Consider the following 19,467-nt stretch of genomic DNA (forward strand, 5'->3'; position numbering starts at 1 on the left):
TTTTTTTTGAAATAATTGGTTTTTTTGGAAATAAAGGTACGCTCTGCTCTTGGATGAGTAAAAAAAGACAGAAAGGATAACGTGCATTTGTCTCAGGAACATGATTTTTGGCTTAGAGAATCCCCAGTGATGAATCAGAGAAAATATAGAAGATGAGGATGATAAAGGAACAATGGAACGAGAAAGATCTGGAGAAATATAAATTAAAGGTTGAATTAAAAGAAAGTAGCACCAGATGGTCTTGTGAAGCCACTCTCGATCTTGTTGTATCTTCTGCCTTGTTTGAGGATGGGAGTCTTATTGTCAGAAGAGTCAGGTTTAGAGAGGGCTGGGGCGATTCTCTTCAGATGCAGCTGCACAATTCACACAGTATATGYTAGGTCTCTTTTCTTTATTTTTTCCTGAAGCACAAAGTGCATCACTGAGAGATGTTTTCTAGCATAAAATATTCTTTGCCTTACCTTTTCCTTGACGTGCAAATTCTGGGGATCCATGAACTACTACTAAGAGGTCCCTAAAAAGTAACAGGAAAGTGAGCTCAGTATCAAAAGACTTATTTTTTTATGCACAGGTCTAGATTTCCACCTTAAGATTTTTCCAGGACCTACAAGTTGGAAAAGGTGGAGAATTTTGACCTAATATAGTTAATATCTTTTATTTTTGCTGTTTAAGCTCTCCTTTCAACTATTTGCAGCTCCTGTAATTTTCACAACTCATACAACTCATGAACTTCAAGCCTCTCCCACCATGAGAATGTCAAGTCTTTACTAATGTGACATCTCTTAATAGATCTGAAATGATTAGGAATTGATAGAAGTTTCATATGCATCTCTTGTACTCATTAAAGCTGCTCCCTCTAGTGCTCTGTTAATAAAGGACTGCGCACATAAAACATAGGGGGAAAGGAAARAAAAAAGGAATATTTTTTTCCCTTGCTCTTATCCCTCCTCTTTGGTAAGTGGAACTAAAATTATCTGTGCTTTAATGAAGTAAGTTGCTGTTTACATTTACTGCAGTGCCCTTTTGGCCTGAAAGCATCTGTGGTAATTAAACAAAAYGGGCAGTTAATTGCTTTGAGTGCCCTTCCTAAGCTCACACAGCCATTACTACACAGAAGCGGACTGTGTCGTACCAACAGGCTCACACGGGAAGCTGCTTTCAAAGGGTCTTGCTCTCCCTCCCCTATTTGCTATCTGTGCTCTGAATGCAGCTCTGAAGCTGAAGTATCCTCCGAAGCAGACTCGCCAGCTAATAAATGCGTAATTACAAGTGGTTTTATTAAGCCCTAAGGCTTAATTGTTTTCTTGGTCACAAGGGGTTTCCTTTGGGTTTAGGAGTAGTACACCCGTCTTTTTGAGCAAAAGATGCTCAGCCCAAAGGAGGCCACTGGCTCAGTGTGGTCCCCAGGGCTCGCGTTACAAGAGCAACGCATGACGGGCAAGCTGTTCAGCACAGAGCAGTGTCCTTTGGGGGAAAAGGTGACCCTATTGTGCCTACTCAGGGTGGCTACACGAATAGCACAAATAGTAAAGATTACCCAGGGCACCCTGAGCAACAGGTTCAGAGATCTGCCCGTGGGCCACTGCCAGGGCTTATTGGCAGTTCTCTTAATAAGAAGAGTTACTGCATTGGCAGATGCTTAATTTAAGGCAGGAATCAGTTACTCTCGCTAGCAGTGCTTAATGTGTCACGGGAAGGAAAAAAAACGCATTACAGTCTGTTATTCCCATATGATCGCCAGTGCTTGCCAGCCCAGCACATGTTTTTTCCTGCTCCCAAATTAGTCCTAGCCTCCTTGCCTTGCCTTCTCCAATCCCTACTTAACTGTGTATTATTTCCTCCACCTTTTCCAGCTGCCCCTCTGTTCTTTTCCAGTATTAGCTGTAACCTTATTCCCATCCCTGGCTCTGCTTGTGGAATAGCTGGGAGCGATGGGCTTGGGCTCCTGGTCAAGGTGGAAAACGAACGATACGTCCTTGGATCCTCGCTTCCTGGGAGAACAATGTCGTGCCGCTGCTGAGCGCGGGTACTGGAGCTTCTCCCCCTTCCTGCACTGGCCCTTGCTGGCTCCTTGCACATCAAAAGGTTGGCAATAGGCAGGTAGCTGTCCTGAGGGATTCACCGGTTAAGAGCACAGACTGCTTTTTACATCGAATCTTTCTTGTTTCTGCCTCCTGCCACATTCCTGCATCCTGGAATCACTGCTTTTCCAACAAAGTCTGGCACTGAACTGAAAGAGAGACCATGAAAGCATAGATGTAACATGGGAATCTTTGCAAATGAGCCCTTGTGCTGTTGCTGTTATGGTACATGTTTGAGCTTTGGCTCAGCAGCATAGGATTTATTAAAACACATCTTAGCAAAACCTGAACACTTGGTGAACAGAAGCTGAACACTTCAATTCCACTTTTCTAATTTAACCATGTGMTTTCAGGAAACTTGCGATCTGAAACACTCTAGAAAAAAACAAAGCTAGGATTTTTTTTCCTTATGAGGACTTTGAAAAAAAAATGTTCATTCCGATTGAGATTTTCATTTTGATTTTTTTTACTACTTGGAGAATTGCTCCTGAAATGGATTGACACGTATCTGACATAACTTTGCTAAGGAAGAAAAGAATTGCTTTTCTTTCCCAGTGTAGACCAGGAGCTTGTCTGTATATTTACAGGGAAGGGAAGGGAAGGGAAGGGAAGGTTTAATGTCATTTGATACTGAGTTTTGTGGGCAGAACAATGTGATTTAAGAAATGCCCTTCTCACTTGAGCAAAAAATATGATTTAAGCAAGTATGCTGTCAGACCTTCAAAATCTGTACACCCGTAAGCACTGGAAAATGGGCACAAATTAAAGTCAGCTGCTTTAGACCAAGTTCTCAGCTGCTGAAACTGTACGCAGAATAGATCGATGCCTTCTTCTGAACAAACCATGTAATCTCACTTGTCAGCTTTTTGTTTGAGCAAAGTTAAATCAGGACCTTAAAAAATCAATTGGGAGGAAACAAATATTCAGMTAGTTGACTGCAGATGCTCTTTTTAATAAAGTGATGGTTTCTGTAGTATTTATTCAGCCCTGTCACATACTTTGTRCTGGCTGGGTTTTCTAGGCAGCTGCAGCCCAAAGATAAGTTAAGAAGTTCACAGTGGAACTTCTGTCTTCATGCTTTTTCATTGCATGTTTGCTCATTTAAGTTATTTAAGTGTTAGAAAACTCATTCACCAAATTTATGCTGTTGTAAAGTCAGCAGAATTACATGAGAAATGACAGCTTTTATTACCATGATTTATTTGGCTTATTTCACAGTACCACCTAGCAGTCGACTCGGAGCAGAGCGCTGTTCGCAGGCACCGCAGGCTCCATACGTGCCTCCTTGTGYAGTAGATCAGCCCACCATAGCACTGCTTCCACTTAGATAATGGACTTGAACACGCACAATATGTTTTATTTATACATCTTGAATAAGGAGCTTCAGCARATCTCTGCATTTCAGGGAACTTTTTAAAAGATGCGTCAAATATTTTCGCTTTGAGTGAGGCACTAAAATGTCTTAGCCTTCTGAGGCAAAAAGGTTGTTGAGTTACATATGTCTTGGAAGTAAATGCTTACAGGTTTAGCCTCCASGATGCTGAACTTGCAGACAAGGCAGTTATCAAAGAGCAGAGTTTATTTAAAAGAGAAGATAAAATAGGCATAAGAATAACAGCTACTCAGAACTGCCATCCCGTCCTTTTGCTGATACCTATGTAGGAAATGTCTCTATTTGTGCAGTTATCACTGTAGTTCTTCAAACTGTGTTTGGCCAGAAGCACATCGCACCRTGGAGAATCAGTGTAGGAAAGGTTATCATGTGCCTTAGAAATTCTGCTTTGTGGTGGTGTTACCTGTTTTGGAATGGCATTCTGGATGCAAGATCTCATCTGAAGATGGCCTTTCACTGTGAAAACCACTGTTTCAGTAGAGTTTCCAGTACAACAAAATGATACAYGGTGAAAGCCCCTGTTGTTCTTTCACAGCAATTATTTTTAATAGCTTCTTATCTTCTAAGCCACTGCTGCTGTGTGCACATATTTCTTCTGTGCAGCCTGTGCGTGCTGATACCTGGTCTTCCTGMCAGAGTTCAGCTAGAGTCTAGCCTCAGACATCTTGACTGGACATTAACTTTGCAAAGGGCTGCAGCTCCTTCTATTGAGCTCTATTTTGAAAYTGCTGGCAAAAAGTATTAAATATCAACCAAAAGGGTTTTCCAGGGTATAATCTCTTTCTATTTTCAGTCTCAAGATCATATCCAGGTGGACTCGAATGCTTTCCGGGTTGTCCACAGTTCTAGCATCCCTGATCTGCTGGATGTTACTGTGCTGTCTCTATGACTGTATGCCTGGAAATCTAAATGTGTCCCCAGGGCTGTGGCCATACAACTGTGTCCAGGAAGACTAATGCCTCTGGAGAGTATCAGAAAGATCTGCTGTATATACAGCTGATCCATTTATACACAAGAAGGCTTAAGCATCCAGAAAGCATCTATCTTAAAGTGCATATACCACATAATGCATATGTTGTACCTATGGCTACAAAATGCCAGGCAAAAGTATGGCAGCTCAGCTGACATCCTGCAGGTCTATTGACAGCATCTCCAAAAAGGCTGGAAACTTGGAACAGAATTTGCACAGCAGTCTATGGGGTTTGTCTCTGGAAGACATTTTATGGTTGTAGTTTATTACTTGTCCATTAAACTGTAGATGTTAAAACATACCCTGTAGTAATAAAGATCTCCTTCCTCTGATTTATAATCTCTCGCAGTACCCACTGCATGCTCTTGGGCATGTTAATTTGTTTGAGGTTTCTTAGCCTAAACTTTCTGCTTCCTTGCCTTCAAGGTACTGACTCGTTATTTCTTTTGAAAGCACTTTTGAGTTACCAGAAGTGTTTGCAGAGATCAGATGCTCTGTGACAGTCTCAGCCCTCACCTCACTCCAGACCCAAAATGGAGTGGGAAGAAAGCTCTTCCTCTCCTCTGAGCACTGCCAGAGGCCTGGGGTGTCCTTGGCACAAAGTTAGAGGAGTCTTAACCCAAAGATTCATTTTGTCCGCTGAGCACCAGCCGCTGAGCTGGGACTACACCCTTCCTCCTGTTTTGTCCCTGCAGCTGAGGACAGGGTCGGTGTTGGAGTGAAGCCAGTGCTGTTACATAGGGATTTCCTGCCTCTGGGAGGATTCAGCTGCCTGGCTGTGAAATCTCTCTGCCTCTGCTGCAGGACAAGGATGGTGCAGGAGGTGGTGGAAGAGTGCATACTACAACAGCCTAAGGACTGTTGTGCGTTTATGTCTTTGGAGACAGCACAGAACTCCCTTTCCAGTCAAAGAAGTAGCCATTGAGTTTTACTGATGATGCTATTTGTGGCTTCCAAAGACCCCAGCTCGTTAAAATTACGCTGAAAGAATGGGTGTGTTGTGAGGGAGGGGGAAAGTCTGAAAAACAAATGTATATATTTTTAAAACAAGTTCTACTTGTAGCAGCTGCACTGAGCTATTTTAACGTGGTTTCCAAACAATGTCAAGCCAGGGGTCAGCCCACATGGAATCTGSCCCGGACCTCCTCCTGTAGAAACCTTCTCAGAGGGCAGAGTTTTTGCATTCCTCATATGTGCTAAGCACATACTTTTGTTCTTTCTATATTAACAAGGTTCCTTTTACGAGGGCTAGCTTAGGCTGTTGCTGTGTTAAAAAATGGAGCTCAAATTTTATGGTTAGCTGCTGCAGCTTCCTTGACCTCAGGGACAGAGACTGCCTCACGTTTGAAGGTGGCTTTTGTTTAATAATTCAGTAGAGCGTAGCCAGTGCTCCTCGGTATGAGCTATCAGTGCCTCTTTGCATGCTTGTTGCTGTCTTTTTTAAACCTACAAAGCTGATCTTTTTTTTTTCCTCTCCAGTTTTGTATGGAGCTGAACCAGCCGACGTTGCCAAACATCCGCAAGTGGAAGGGCCCTAGAGGATGTTGGAAGGGTGTTGTTTCCGAAAAACCCTCAGGCCAGCTACATAAGGTACATTAATCCCTAAGTTTGAACTTTGCTTCACTTTTTTTCTTTTTCCCTCTTTCTAACCAAGGACATATTTTTATTTTGTTTAAGGCAAAGCATTTTGCAAATCTTTTTTGGTGAGGTTTGTAACTCTTCTCTTTTAAGCTGACTTTTCACGTGGTTTTAAGTTTGGCTGCACTATTGACTTTTCCAGAGAATTATCTTCCTTAGTCTGTAGCATAAAGGAGGAAGGTGTCTGTCTGTGTGTTTGGGAGATGTATGGTGGATAACAACAGTGCAGAAGCATACAGGAAAGGCTACACACTAGGACAAGGAAATAGTCCTTCATTTTGCTTCTGACATGCTGAARTACTTCGAAATTCTTCTGAATTCTAGTCAGCGGTGCCTGTTCTGTACTCCAGCATCGGCTGGAACTTGGAACTGCTTCCATTTTCTTAGTTTGCAAATGAAGGTRCCACAGAGGGGCTATGCAGCACACTGTCCTCATCTGGAAAAGGAGCTTATCTTGTGCATTCCCTAAAGTGCTCTGCACATATATTTAAAATACGCTGTAGGCTCTATTTAAAGTCAGCATTGTGCTGCAGTATGCCTTTCCCTGCAGCATCTTATGTCATGGGAGTATATATATATGTATATATGTATATRTATATATACTGCAGTAATGTACTAGCCTATAAGATAGTGGCGGTTGCATCTGCTACTATKGACAATATCCAGGGTGTAGCAACACAGGAGTGGACTCTGCTAATTGTGCCCAAAGCTGATCTCACTCAGGGGTAATCCTTCCCTTCTCCTTTAAGAACCCCAGTGAGACCTTGGAGCAAGGTCCTGCTCTGGCTCAAGCCTCTTGCTATTGAACATGGTCATTCTCATAATGCAGTTGAAACACTTAAGTGCTGTTGTGTGGCAGAAACAAGAACCAGGATCTGTAATTAAATGAATGGTGCCTAGTAGTACATAAGGCTGTCTTCATCTATTCTGAATATTGCCATTATTAAATGAGTGGTGGTGGTTATATCCCATAGGGAGGCTCATCGCAGTGCTTAGAATCCGTTCCTTCTTTTCTGGCCTTTCCAAGACAAGTTGCATCACCATTTGCATTGTGACATTTTCTGGACCATGGTGTTTTGCAACGTGCAGCTACTTTTGCTGCTTTCCTGAGTAAAACCCAAGAATGGGAAATAACGGGGGGGGGGAATACAATAACACATGAACACCACAAAAGATAGACTCTAGCAACCATTGAAAAGACACTAAGGGTCTGAACATACCCAAGGTTTTAAAGAATTCAGGGCAACATTTTTTGTTTCAATGCAGAGAGCTAATCCCTTTCAGGACGTTTTTATTCTCTGGATCTCTTGTTATGCCAGATCATTAGAACACCCAATTTAAAAAATTGTGCAAAGTTGTCAGAGTTCTTCCCCCTTGTCGTTTCTTTATTCCAAGAATTATTCATAATTCTCTGTATTTTTTCAGAGGTCCTACCTTAAATCCAAAGTCTTTGTCCATTCTTTCTCAAGCCGTGTTTGCAAAGATAATGGTGGATGTTTTGGCTGTGGACTGAATGATTAAAAACCATTGTTTTGCTGGTAGGGATGTGACATGGGATGATTTCTCAAATTAYAGAAGTCTATGATGAAACTAAGCATAGAAATGTTGTCTACTGATTTTTTTTCGTTTCCATGCTTTAACAGAAGGGAAATCTGGCTATGCTACAGAACCCATAACTAAGCCAAAAAGTCTATTCTACCCCTTAGTTTAGTTGATAGGTTTGTGAGATTTGAAATTCTGTACACAAATACAGTATGATAAAGTAATGCAGTGTTACTCTGACTATATAGCATCTTTGATCCAGACCGATGCCAGGATACTCCACAGTGCTAAATAATGCAAAATAGTGRCTGATATATCAGGCTTATGCTTCCACACATCCTTTCATTTGGCRGAGGTACCCTCTGTTGCATTTGGCTTCCTTGCTCCCTCCCTGCCATCCCTTCTACCAAATACTGATTTTTGGCAACTAGGTTAATGCAAAATAATCTGGAGCCTGGGAACAGAYGGTGAACTGTCAATAGCTGTTTTATTTTTTCACATCTTTGTAACCTACTCAGTTTTTAAACACTGGACGTCTAACTGGTGGAGTAATCTTGTCAGTATTTCAAAGATGAATTATCTGAAGGAGCTACCAAAGAATTTTAGCTGACCTTAATTGTTTTCTTTCAAGGCTTATAGGAAGATGGCAGAGCAGATAGTGCTAGTTTATTGTAGCTGGAATGGAAAACTTCCTTGAGATGGATTTAATTATAATTCACTAAGAGAAACAGGTTTAAATGATACTAGGGAAAATGGTGTCTGTGTGATGAAAGAAGGCTGATAGGTTTTGAATTAGTTACTGCTGCTAGCATAGCTGGAGTAGGTAATTTTCTGCAAATGCCAATTCCACACTCCAAACCAGCCAAAAAGGCATCTAGGATGACAGAAACTGAAAAGAAAGGGGTGGAGAACTGAATATGAAAGTCTGCAGCTGGAGAAAAAACAGAGAAATTTGACAGGGCTGAGAGGTCTGGACCAGTTTTCATGCCAAGAGACTTGAGCGAGCCTAGGTATTTTTAGCTTGCACATGAGAGAAATTTGTAAGATAATGTGTGTTGTGGAGAGAAAGAAAGGAAACAACTGTTTGCTCTTTCTTATAGCATAAGACGTAGCCACGCAGTGAAATTACAAGCCATCAGCTCTCAAACAAACAAAAGGAAGTACCTGCAGCACATAATTAAATTGTGCAACTCATTGCGAAGTGGATTCAGACAAAGATTAGAAACATTCAGGGAGGGCATGTCTGTTGGCAGCTCTTACACGTGGTGGTTTGGGTGCCCTCACCCATAGGAAGTGTAACCAGCAGAGTGCTAGTCCTTGGCACAGCCAGTAAAGACAAAGATCAGGCTCTGTGTACCCTTATTTCTCTTATACTCATCCCTTAAAAGTCTGCTTCTGGCTGCTGACAGAGACAAGATGCCAGAGACATGAACTCCCACACAGAGTTAGGCAGAAAAATCCCTGTTTTCTTCTGGGTAATGARCTACCTTGCTATTGACTACACCAGYAAGAATCCTTGTCTGGCAAAGCAGAAGAYGAAGGCCATTTCAGCCCAAAGCACGCACATAAAAGAGGCTGCACCTTTATCTTTCACTATGGCAGCAACCCTGAATGTATTCGACCTATACACATTAAAACAGCTTAATAAATTGTTGACTGGACCAAACAGTGCTAAAATTACTTGGCTGCCTGATAGCCAGCATACAGGTGCAAGCAGTTGTGAGTACCAAAGCAAAATGTATTTCAGCTCCGTACGCTGACTTGTCAGTGAAGCTGATGGTACRGCCTGTGGAGTGATCCTACCACATCTAATGGCGAGTGAGTTTTGGCCCAGGAGTGAAGTAAAGAAGCTTTTCCACCTGTTCTCTTTACCTCCTCCTCGTAGTCTAGGATGCTGTTTGTTCCTTACACTTGAACGCAACAAGTTAGGCTTTCTGCCTTCTGCAGATGCCAAGGCAGGACATAAACCTGGATCAGCCTTTACTGCCACTACATATATTGTGAGTGATGTACGCCACCACCAGTACCAACAGTGATACTGAGCTGACTAAACGTTTGGATAAAAGTTGCTTCCAGGAGACTGCGTTTGGGCAGAATGTTTTGGTTTTACCTTCTTTTCATTATTAGTTTTTCTCTTTTTTAATTCCAGGGGGTTGAATATTCTGGCTTCCTCTGGGATGCAACAGCCGGCATTGAACTGAAAGATGCTTCYTCTCAGGAGTATGTACAAACTAACGGCAATGGGAAGCACTCATATCCTCACCCATATCTTGCACATTTCAAGGTAACTGCCTCTGTGCCAACAGACCCTTATAGAGTTGAGCTTTTATCAAAACATTTTGGATAAGAAGCTTGAAAGAGACACAATCTTCTAACATAAAATTTATATGAGGCTAATACGTGGCATCAATTTAGCATTCTCCTGTTTCCTGCAAGGTGCTTAGTGAGTCYTAATAGGTGAGGCAAATCACCTGAATAAGTCCTTTCCTCTGCTTCTTTGGGAGGAAGCCCTGCCACAAGGCAGTGTCTGGGCATGTGAGGGGCAGTGGATCTTTGGCGGTGTCTTCAGTCACTGAGAGAGTGACAGAAGGCGCCCATCACCTTGTTCTGCCTTCACCAAATTAACTGAGCAAGAAAGGAGCGAGCCTCCAATAGAGGACAGCCACAGATCTGAGAGTCTTGCCAGTATCAAAAATTGGGAGTGAAATGGGTAAGTGCAGGCAGGATGGACATGCACAGGAGGTGCAGTGCTCCTGAGAGGCTCAGGCTGATCTCCCTTATATTCCTGGGATACTGCAGAGTTTCCACCCTAAAGCTTTTTCACTGGGCCAAAAGCATCTAGGAACATTACACATTTTGGAAAGTGRCTCTCTCCACGCTGTTCTTGGGCAGGTGCTTGTATGAACATAAAGACCCTCCCTCCACACAGGCTTTGATGGAGGGGTCCAAGCTGGGGAATTTGACATCTCTGGTAATGCTTTGGGAGAAGTTTCTAATAAATGTAACAGGTCAAAATTAGAAGTCAAAATTGTGCCAGATGATGAAGTGAGTCCCAAAAGGTACACACAAGATTGCAGGGAGCCAGCACTTTGTTTCAAGGTGCRTTAAGTTTCTTGATTATTCTCTGTGGCAAGTCAGGGCTGATCACAAGAAARTAGTAACTAGTCCATGTAATGACCAGGGTATTATTTGTCGCTTTTAGCAACTGGTGTTGCATAAACTGATTTTCATGAGCAGTCAGCTTCTTTCGACAGCTGTTGCAGGAGGAAGCTGTTTGCTTATGAAAATCAGTTTTCCCCAGAACTGAAAATGTAGCAGGATATTGCTGCAAAAYGTGTTCTTTGCATTCTTAAAAACATAAAAAAAGAGAAAACAACAGAAAACCACATACACAGAGCACAGTTCTAGAAACCAGGATTGACTAGTAAAAGTACATGAAGTAGGTGTATGATTTTGCTTTTGTGACCTTCCTCGTCCTGTTTTATCGCATTGATTTCCCCTCCTTCCTCCCCCAGGTTGGAATGAATGATCTAACGCTGGTTAACCTTCATCTGGCCTTGTCACCCTCAGCAGGAGAGAACACAGGGAAGAACCACGACAGCCACAAACTAGCAACCTTTGCACAGACTCTGCAGGAGACTCTGAAAGGTATGGCATTGTTTTCATGCCAGCTCTCATGTGCACACCGGTCATCCTGGCTAATCAAAAGGAATTAAGAAAGAAAACCTGTCCCTGTGAAGGTTCAGAGATATCCTCATCAGCTTCACACCRTCTTGACCAGTATTTACACTTGAATGCTCCATAGCATAGCAAATGTGTTTTTYCTCTGCTCATTATCTTACAGTCTATCCTAATTAACACAATTAGCACAGGGGACCCTACTGACTTGCACACTATTTTGCCAATAGTCTTGAAATTCCTCATAATTTTATGCTAGTATAAGACCCAACTTCAGCAAAAAGAAAATATGGATGCAAAGGTTAAGCCYGTCTTTAATGCTTTGTGGAAATAAGACCTACCAGGGATCAGAACAAAGCTTAATGTTTTTTTCCAAAAGAAATAGATCCTATGTGTTTGCTTTTGGATATTTGGAAATACGTTGGAAAACCTAGTGCAAATCAGGAGATGCACGCTAATGAAACAAGAGTCCAGAAACCATTTCCTGCCGTTATATGGGTGGAATATGCAGAATAATTCTGTTGATTTCAAATTAGTTGCTCTGGTTTTATGCCAGGATGAGTAACGTTCAGTTTCCCATGGAGCAAAACAGCATGTTTCATGTTCAGAGTGGTGTTGGTAATCTTTTTATAGGAATAAAAAAATTTAGCCCTTTGTTTACTCCTTAACAAAGGCACAGAAGGGTTGCAAGGTTACATGCATGGTGATTTTCAACTTGGCCCAGTTTTGCAAGGTTAGTCACTTGGAAGCATCAGTGCCCATCTTCTCTAACACAAGTGGTGTCTGCAGGTTTTATACATGTTCTTTTGTTTTTCCTTTTGAGCTGCAAGTCAGTCAGAGCTGTTTTTAAGTGCTACTGATTTACGTATTTGTCCACATACCTTGAGACTGAAAAAGCTGAAGATAAACAAGGCTGAAGATCATTTGCTTAATCCCAGAAGGTTGAATTGAGACACAGATAAATGTGTAGCTCTTCTGAAGTCAACAGAGTTACATTTCCGCTGGATCTAAATTTAGATTGACAACATCAGGGCTTCTTTTTGTTTCATGTTTTCCCTTTCATATGGTGCACACATTACTGGAGTGTGCTTGCTCTTGGCTCAGTCTATCACATAAGAAGGGATTCAGATTTCTCCAAGCTTCAAATTTCTCCAAGYTTGTAGGATACAGGCCTTGTTTCAGAAACAAATGGTAGTATGCATATTACTTCGAAGTACTGGATTACCCTGCCAAAATCAATGTCGTGCATGGAATTACTGCAGTCCTTCACTTCCTTCCGAGTAAGWCCATAAGATATGAGTAATTAAGACTGATTTTGCTGTGGATACTCGGTAGATTTATTAGTTTCTGATCCCATTTTGCTAAGACAACTACTTTGTTATCCGTCATTCTTACAAAGAGACACCTGAGCATCTGAGGAAATTCAGGCATCACGCAATGCCTGCTCCTCCCACAGCAGTAGTGTCCATATATTGCTCCCATTAGACCAGTGGGACCTGGTTTCYTTGTTCCCCTTTGTTTCTCTTCAGCAGTACCAGAGGCGCACGGGCTGTTCGCTGCTAGTAGCTAACCCTTGGTAGCAAAGTTCCTGTGTTGTTTCCATCACCCCACCTGTCCAGCTTCAGTATGATGACTGTGTGTGCTCTMGGCTGGATGTGCCAGTAGTTGCTATGATCTGTGGACCAGGTTGTTGGCTTAGTAATTTTCTCCTGTCCAGCATGGCCACATTCGGCAGATTTTCCATGCATCGGAGTCAAGGCTTAGAAAACCTTTGAGAGGCATTAGGGAGCTTCTTACCAGCCTTTCTACTGCCCCATCCTCCTCATGATCTGGTCATTACTCTCTTCAGGAAGGATTTGGTGGCTAAGGGTCTATGGAATTTATCAGGRGACTGATTCAGGGCACAGGGAAGTCAGAGGAGAGTGTCCTACTGCGATCTCTTTGGACTGCYAGGAAGAAAAGGAGGGTTTCACAATTCCCTGCAGAACAGTGAAATTCAATGCTGCAGACTGCCTGCAGGCACTTACCTTTCTCTCAGCGCGCTGGAAGTCCCTCTGCAGATCGCACTGGCACACTGGAGCAGATGAACAGGCTATAGCCCCAGTGGAAGCGCTCAGCCACTACAGCAAAAGAGACTGAGTGAAGGCAGCGTTTTTCTTTGCTGACAGAGCCAGGCACAGAAACTATTAAAAGTAGACAGTACTTTGTGGATTTGAAGATAAATTTGAAAACAGAACTGATTTTTTTCCTCCGCTAGGGAGTTCTCTGTCACCACACACGTGGTCACTTTGAGCTCAGTGGGTCTCACTGCGAGAGCCTGACAGCACCCYGAGCGGGAAGGGGACACGTGCGCCTGTCTGCTGGAGGCTGTCCCCCCAGACAGAGATCATGGGCTCTTGGGGACGATGTAATCTGCCTCTGAGAGGGACCTTYGCTGCAGAAACTGGGTTGGGGAGGCAGCACTTGCAGATAATGGATCCCTCCTGTGGGAGGAGGAGCAGCACCAGGTACGGAGGGGCAGTAGTAGTTCTGCAGGCTCAAACCTGACTTTCTGCAAGAGAAGAAAGTCATGACAGAGTACCACGAGCATTACCTCGACTGTCACCCGCCCAGGAGGATCCAGGCAGGCCTGTTTACTTTGCTTCTGCTGCTCAATGTCCATCAAGGGCTGGGGGCAAGACATGAAAGTGTGGGGCTGCTGCATGTGGTATTGCTGTTGCAGGAGCTGGCTGAGGTGGGAGCACAGCTGGGAGCTGGCTGCTTCGGAGTGAACCAGAATAAGAGGCTATGCAGTTGGTGGTTATCTAGACCACTGCTGGTCTTGTCTGCTCTTTCTGCTGAGCGCAGGTGGGCTGCCCAGCTTTTTTTCAGACTGATTTGCAGTTCCGTGAAACCCTACAGGGGCTTCTGCAAGAGAAGACCAGAAGCAGTCCTTTCCCTCAGTGATGTSCTGGCTAAATGGAGTTTGGCTTCTTTATTGTTTACTGTGCCACAGCCTATTCCATCTCTGTAACCTTTATGTTGAATTATGATTTTATACTCAGTTATTCTGCAGGTGGAAGTTTAAAATAAGAGTATAGTGACTCACTTCCTGTAKGTGCACCACACTGACTTCTTACCTGCTTCTGAGAACACATCTAGGTGTAGGTTGCTTTAGCCTCTGCTTTTTTTCTAAACAGTTCAGAACCGAACAGTCAGTGAAATTTTTCATTTGTGATTTTAATTTTTAATAGATTTTTCGTGTAAGGGAAAGAGGCTTGAGGATTTGCTAAAAGACATGTGAATATTTGTGCAGGATTGCGATACTGCAATTACTGCCTCTCTGTCACTTCTGACCCCCTTAAGGATGTGCTCCAAAGCTTTCTAGAGTAGCCTTCCCTATTTACATGGCTGAGCTGAAAGCATGGAAGGAAACAAGTGCTGCTGGACTGGTTCTGTCCCTGCCCATTAAGCACCCAGGACTAATCCTGAAGGACTGAGAGTGGTTACGTTTCAGCACCCTTTTATGGTTTCTCTGTGATGCTGCATTGCAGTCACATGACACCCAGACGTAATATGATCAGATTCATTTTCCTGTTCTTGTCAAGCAAGAGATCTTGTTTGTTTTTTGTGGGAAGACATGCAAAACTTTTTTTTTTTTTGGGGGGGGGGAGACATGCAAAAATGAGGCCTCCTTGGTCACAGCAAGCATGCTGCTCGTTATTGTGCAGGAAGGGAATGCCTGTCTGGCGAAGATGTTAGCTGCAAAGGCAGAAGCCTACATTTCAGAGGCGCTATTTAATCATTTTTTCATAGATGCAACTTGTGTTCTGGAGTTGGAATCATGAGAGTAAACCAATTCCTTCCAGAGTGATTCTGTCCCTCCCCATTAAACAGACACTGATTTTTCTCTCAATTCTGATGGACCTGAAAATAGCTTGGGTTCGTGTTGTTGGTAGGTTTTTTTAAGGTAGGAGGGCCACTGCCATTAACACCTTATAGAATAATATTTAAACATAATTTGCAGTATGATCTGTGGCTTGCAAAGGGTAGAGAAACTAAGGTTTCATCACTTTTAATCTCCCCTCTGCATCATAGCAAGCATCAGGGTTCTGTTGCAAAGTTTTCGTATTTGTAAGTCTGTAAGCATCGGGTGAGCTGCCGGCCCTGTGCTCTCCCACCCTTTCCGAGTCCTTGTTTCGAGCACTGAAGGCAGAGGAGAGTGGCACAGATTTTGCTGTTTAGCTTGTGCTCCCTCTCCTGGACAGCTGCTTCTGGCGCAACAGCACCAAACGAGCAGGTTTACGCAGGAGCCAGAAAGCAAAGGGCTTTCAGAATTTAATAGTCCTCTTCTCAGAGGTCAGCTTTATAATAATTTTAGATGTATTTATGTCTCCTTTTAGCAGCTTCCTTCTTTTCCCATACCAAGCTGTAATGCAGCAATTTCTTTAGTCAGCTGGCAGAAGTCTGCATATCACAAATTTTTGGCCCGAGTTTGAGATGGGCACCAGGGCATGCACGTTCCCCTCTCACACTAGTGCACAGCCAGGATACCGCCATCCATAGCTGTGCAGCTATGGAGAGCACACCTTGTGCACACAGAATTAGTTTCCTTTCTCGTGTCATTATGCTTGTAAATACAATGTAATTGAAATTCAAGTTCTTTTTGTCTACGTGAAGACAGGGTTTTTGAATGAGCATTTCAGGTAATCCCCTTAGCTTCTTTGAGAATACAGCCTTAGAGAAATTCTAAGATTTCTCGAGTTCAGCAGTATTTCTTCAGAGAGCCAGGCAAATGAAAGCTTCTGTAGACACTGAGTGTCCATAGGGTTTGTGAACTAATTCTCTGCCATCAGGCTTGCAGGCTGCTGCTCATGGTTTTCTCTTAGGTTTCTGAAATGCGTCGGTCTAGAATGAGCGCTGCACTTCTGGGACTCTGGTATATACTAGTGTAAGGCTATGTCTTCCTGAGCTTCTTGCAAAAGTGTCCTTGACACTCACAGCAAAGCTGTAAAAGACAATGTTAAGACAAGTTGGAGGAGATGTGTATCTTGCTGAAGAAAGAAATAAGCTAGTCTTTGAGTCTGTCATTACCTGTATAGTTGAGGTGATGTTTAAAAACAAACAGGCATGAAATGTGTACCGGATTTTTTAAATTGTCATGATCAGAATGGCCATAAATAAGTAGCTAATGAAAAACAGCTTTAAACAGTGTAAGTTTCAGTAGTGCAGAATAATGTCAGTGTTGCTACTCAGTAGTTGTATTTTTTCTCCTGCTATTATCTCCCCTCCATTTTGTATTTAAGCAATGCATGCTCTTTTCCTTCACTCATTTCTTTTTTCTTTCTGATTTTTCTGTTTTCTAGGGGAAAAAGACGTGATCATCCTAGGGGATTTTAACCAGGCCCCAGACAGCAGTGACCATGACATACTAAGGAAGGAAAAATTCCATCACTTGGTCCCTTCAAATACTTTTACCAATATCAGCACAAAGAACCCTCAAGGATCTAAGTCGCTGGATAACATCTGGATCAGTCGGAGCTTGAAAAAGGTTTTCACAGGTAGAATGTCTTTTCAGTTGGATTTTATAACCTTTGTGAGGTTGGTGTTCTGTGTCATGCGTGGGTAACGTTACTCTATGTGTAGTGACTTTCCATAGCTGCTGGTGAGGCTGCCTTGCATTATTTAGTAGGCTGAAGGATTCGCAAGGTTGTGGAAATGGGTTGAGATCCAGTTCATACTAATCTTTCTGCCCGCAATTCTTTCTCACGCAGGTCACTGGGCTGTTGTTAGAGAAGGTCTTACAAACCCATGGATTCCTGATAACTGGTCCTGGGGTGGCGTCGCTTCAGACCACTGCCCTGTGCTAGCCGAATTTTACGTGGAGAAGGACTGGAACAGGAAAGAGATGACGCGAAACGGAAACGGCGTGACGGTTGAACGCAACGACTCAAACACTAAACACGAACGATGACGTGAACTTGAGCGCGTCTCTCCTGTTCCCCAGGGAGCAGGCAGAAGCTCCGTGTGCTTGAGGCTCAACTGTGAAGCAGAGCGGCCTCCCCCTCTCCCTCCTTCCTGTTGTCCTCCCCAGCATTTAGAAAGCATCAGCACTTGATCGTGACGGCTCTCGCTCTGTGCCCCTCATGGATAGTTAAGGGGTGTCTCATGGCAACAGAGCAATCTGTAACTTTTTACGGGGACACAGTGGACATTTCCATGCCTGGAGATTTGGATGAAAATTGTACAGAAAATAAAACATACTTTTAATACTGTGTAAAAGCTTGTTAAAAAGCAGCCAAGAAGGCTTTGTTGTGATGTTGGGGGATGTGTGTGGTAGTTATTTTTTCCTTGCTGCCTCATAAATTGAGGGAATAATGGAGGCTATGRAAAGAGAAACACTGTAGAAATTCTTCACAGTTCACAAGCGCAGTTCATTGCTTGCAAAAGCTGCTGAAACAAGGTTGGGGGAGTGGGTATTCCTGGTCCCTGTGACCTGAATGAGGCCTGAATAGACCCTCTCGCTGAGCTCAGAGAAGCGCAGTTCCTTCTCAGTGTGGATGTGGACACCTCTCGTCCTTCCTTTCCTTGCTCTCTTTATGCTCCCGTAAAAGGTGTGTTTTGTCCCAAAAGGCTTCCTGGAGCTCGGCTTTGGCTTTTAGTTTTGTGTGCAGCCTGTTTTAGGCATTGTAACAGGGAGTCAGAGCACGGCGTACGATCATCAGGCATACAGTAGGGATGATGTCTGCTTGCAACGTGTGGCCCTGCCAAGGAAGTTTGTTTCTGTACAAGTCCAGAGTGGGGAGGACTTCAGTCAACAAGCAGCCACACCTGCATCTGTGGTTTGAGCATCACATTGGCCACGTACRAAAAATTTTTCAAGTAATAATTAATAAAAAGTGACCTACACAGGAGAGGTATAAGGACTGGAAAAAGCAATTCAGCATTTATAAAAGAAATATGTCAAAAGTGAAAGGGGCTGAGCTGCTGACCAGCCCAGCATGTTCTGCTCCAGGCTCACAGTGACCACACAGCACATTTTAATGCTRAATGAAAAGGGAAGCTCTCTGATGTGACCCTTGTGCTATAAAGGGAAGAATACTCCTGACACCAGTGCCAAACCAAAGGAGATGTTCTAACGGAGGGTTTTACAGCAAAACAGTATAATGTTCTTCTAGCATTTTCATTAATTTAACTTTCTGAAATACTGTCTTATTTCAGGTAACAACAATTCAGTAAATTCACATGCAAACACACACATGGTTTAATATTTTAAACAGTTTTTCTTCCTGTATAATCAAAAGTAAACTGGAGGAAGGTAAAACAGCCAGGCCACTACTGTTCTGTCAAACCACTGTTAACTGTGGGCTAGCACCCCCRACAGCCATAAAAATCTCATTTGGATACAGGCAAGGAGAATGGAGCTCCTTGTCATGAGAGAACTGGCAACAAGATTCTTCTGACCTTGTCTGAGAAGAGGCTTTTGTTCTCTCTGGTATTCTTTACATTCGCAGCATTCCCCTTGGAAAAAAAGGAAGGTGCAAGGATTTGTCCCAGGTAATTACAGAAGCCATCAGGGGAGCTTGGTTCCGGCTTTGGTTCCAGTTTCTTGCTACTGTTTTGTCTTTTTCCAGCAGACATGATTTTGCTGGCTCTGCTTTATTTATTTATTTATTTATTTATTTATTTATTTATTTATTTATTGAGTGGCAATGACTCCTGCAGTTAACCCAAGCTAGATCACTGCAAAATAGAGTTTAGGATGCAATGGAGTTACCATGGTCAAATGAGTATCACATGATGTAAGCAGCAGTAAAATCTCCAGGAACACAGTCTCTCTCATGTACCTGGAAGCTCTTATGCTTGAGCAGGAGCTCACAGCCACAGGCTGTGAGAGCACAGCCTGGCTAGCACGCAGCGCCTCATTAGGCAGGGGCAGCTGAGTAACTTGCCTGCTGCTCAGCRTAAGTGAAGGCAACTTCTGGATCTAAATGTAATTCAGTTTGAGGAAAACCTCATATTGTGTTTGTTGCTGCCAATGAGATCCGTGCTAGTATTTCCCCCCTAGAAACTCGTTTGGRTGCTGAAAAGCTTTTACAGCTGTTGCAATAAAACTTAAATGGGCCAGATCCCATTTAATCTGCAGCAGGTGTAAGTAAGCACAGAGGTACTGAGGTCTAGAGAGG

The 19,467-nt window shown here is 43.1% G+C and overlaps 1 protein-coding gene across 1 annotated transcript in view; it reads left to right on the forward strand.

Annotated features, from left to right (window-relative positions):
* The window catches only part of EEPD1 (endonuclease/exonuclease/phosphatase family domain containing 1), a 71,763-nt gene extending 54,200 nt beyond the window's left edge, over positions 1-17,563 (forward strand). The window contains exons 4-8 of the mRNA XM_085309139.1: positions 5,924-6,034; positions 9,774-9,908; positions 11,140-11,272; positions 16,648-16,842; positions 17,056-17,563. Of these exons, the coding sequence (XP_085165265.1) occupies positions 5,924-6,034; positions 9,774-9,908; positions 11,140-11,272; positions 16,648-16,842; positions 17,056-17,255 (774 nt within the window). The 3' untranslated portion in view covers positions 17,256-17,563. The remainder of the gene's footprint in view (positions 1-5,923; positions 6,035-9,773; positions 9,909-11,139; positions 11,273-16,647; positions 16,843-17,055) is intronic.
* Positions 17,564-19,467: the final 1,904 nt, after the last annotated feature.

This window comes from Rhea americana, unplaced genomic scaffold (genome assembly GCF_003343005.1).
Source record: "Rhea americana isolate MKP2758 unplaced genomic scaffold, rheAme1 scaffold_291, whole genome shotgun sequence".
Classification (NCBI taxonomy): domain Eukaryota; kingdom Metazoa; phylum Chordata; class Aves; order Rheiformes; family Rheidae; genus Rhea; species Rhea americana.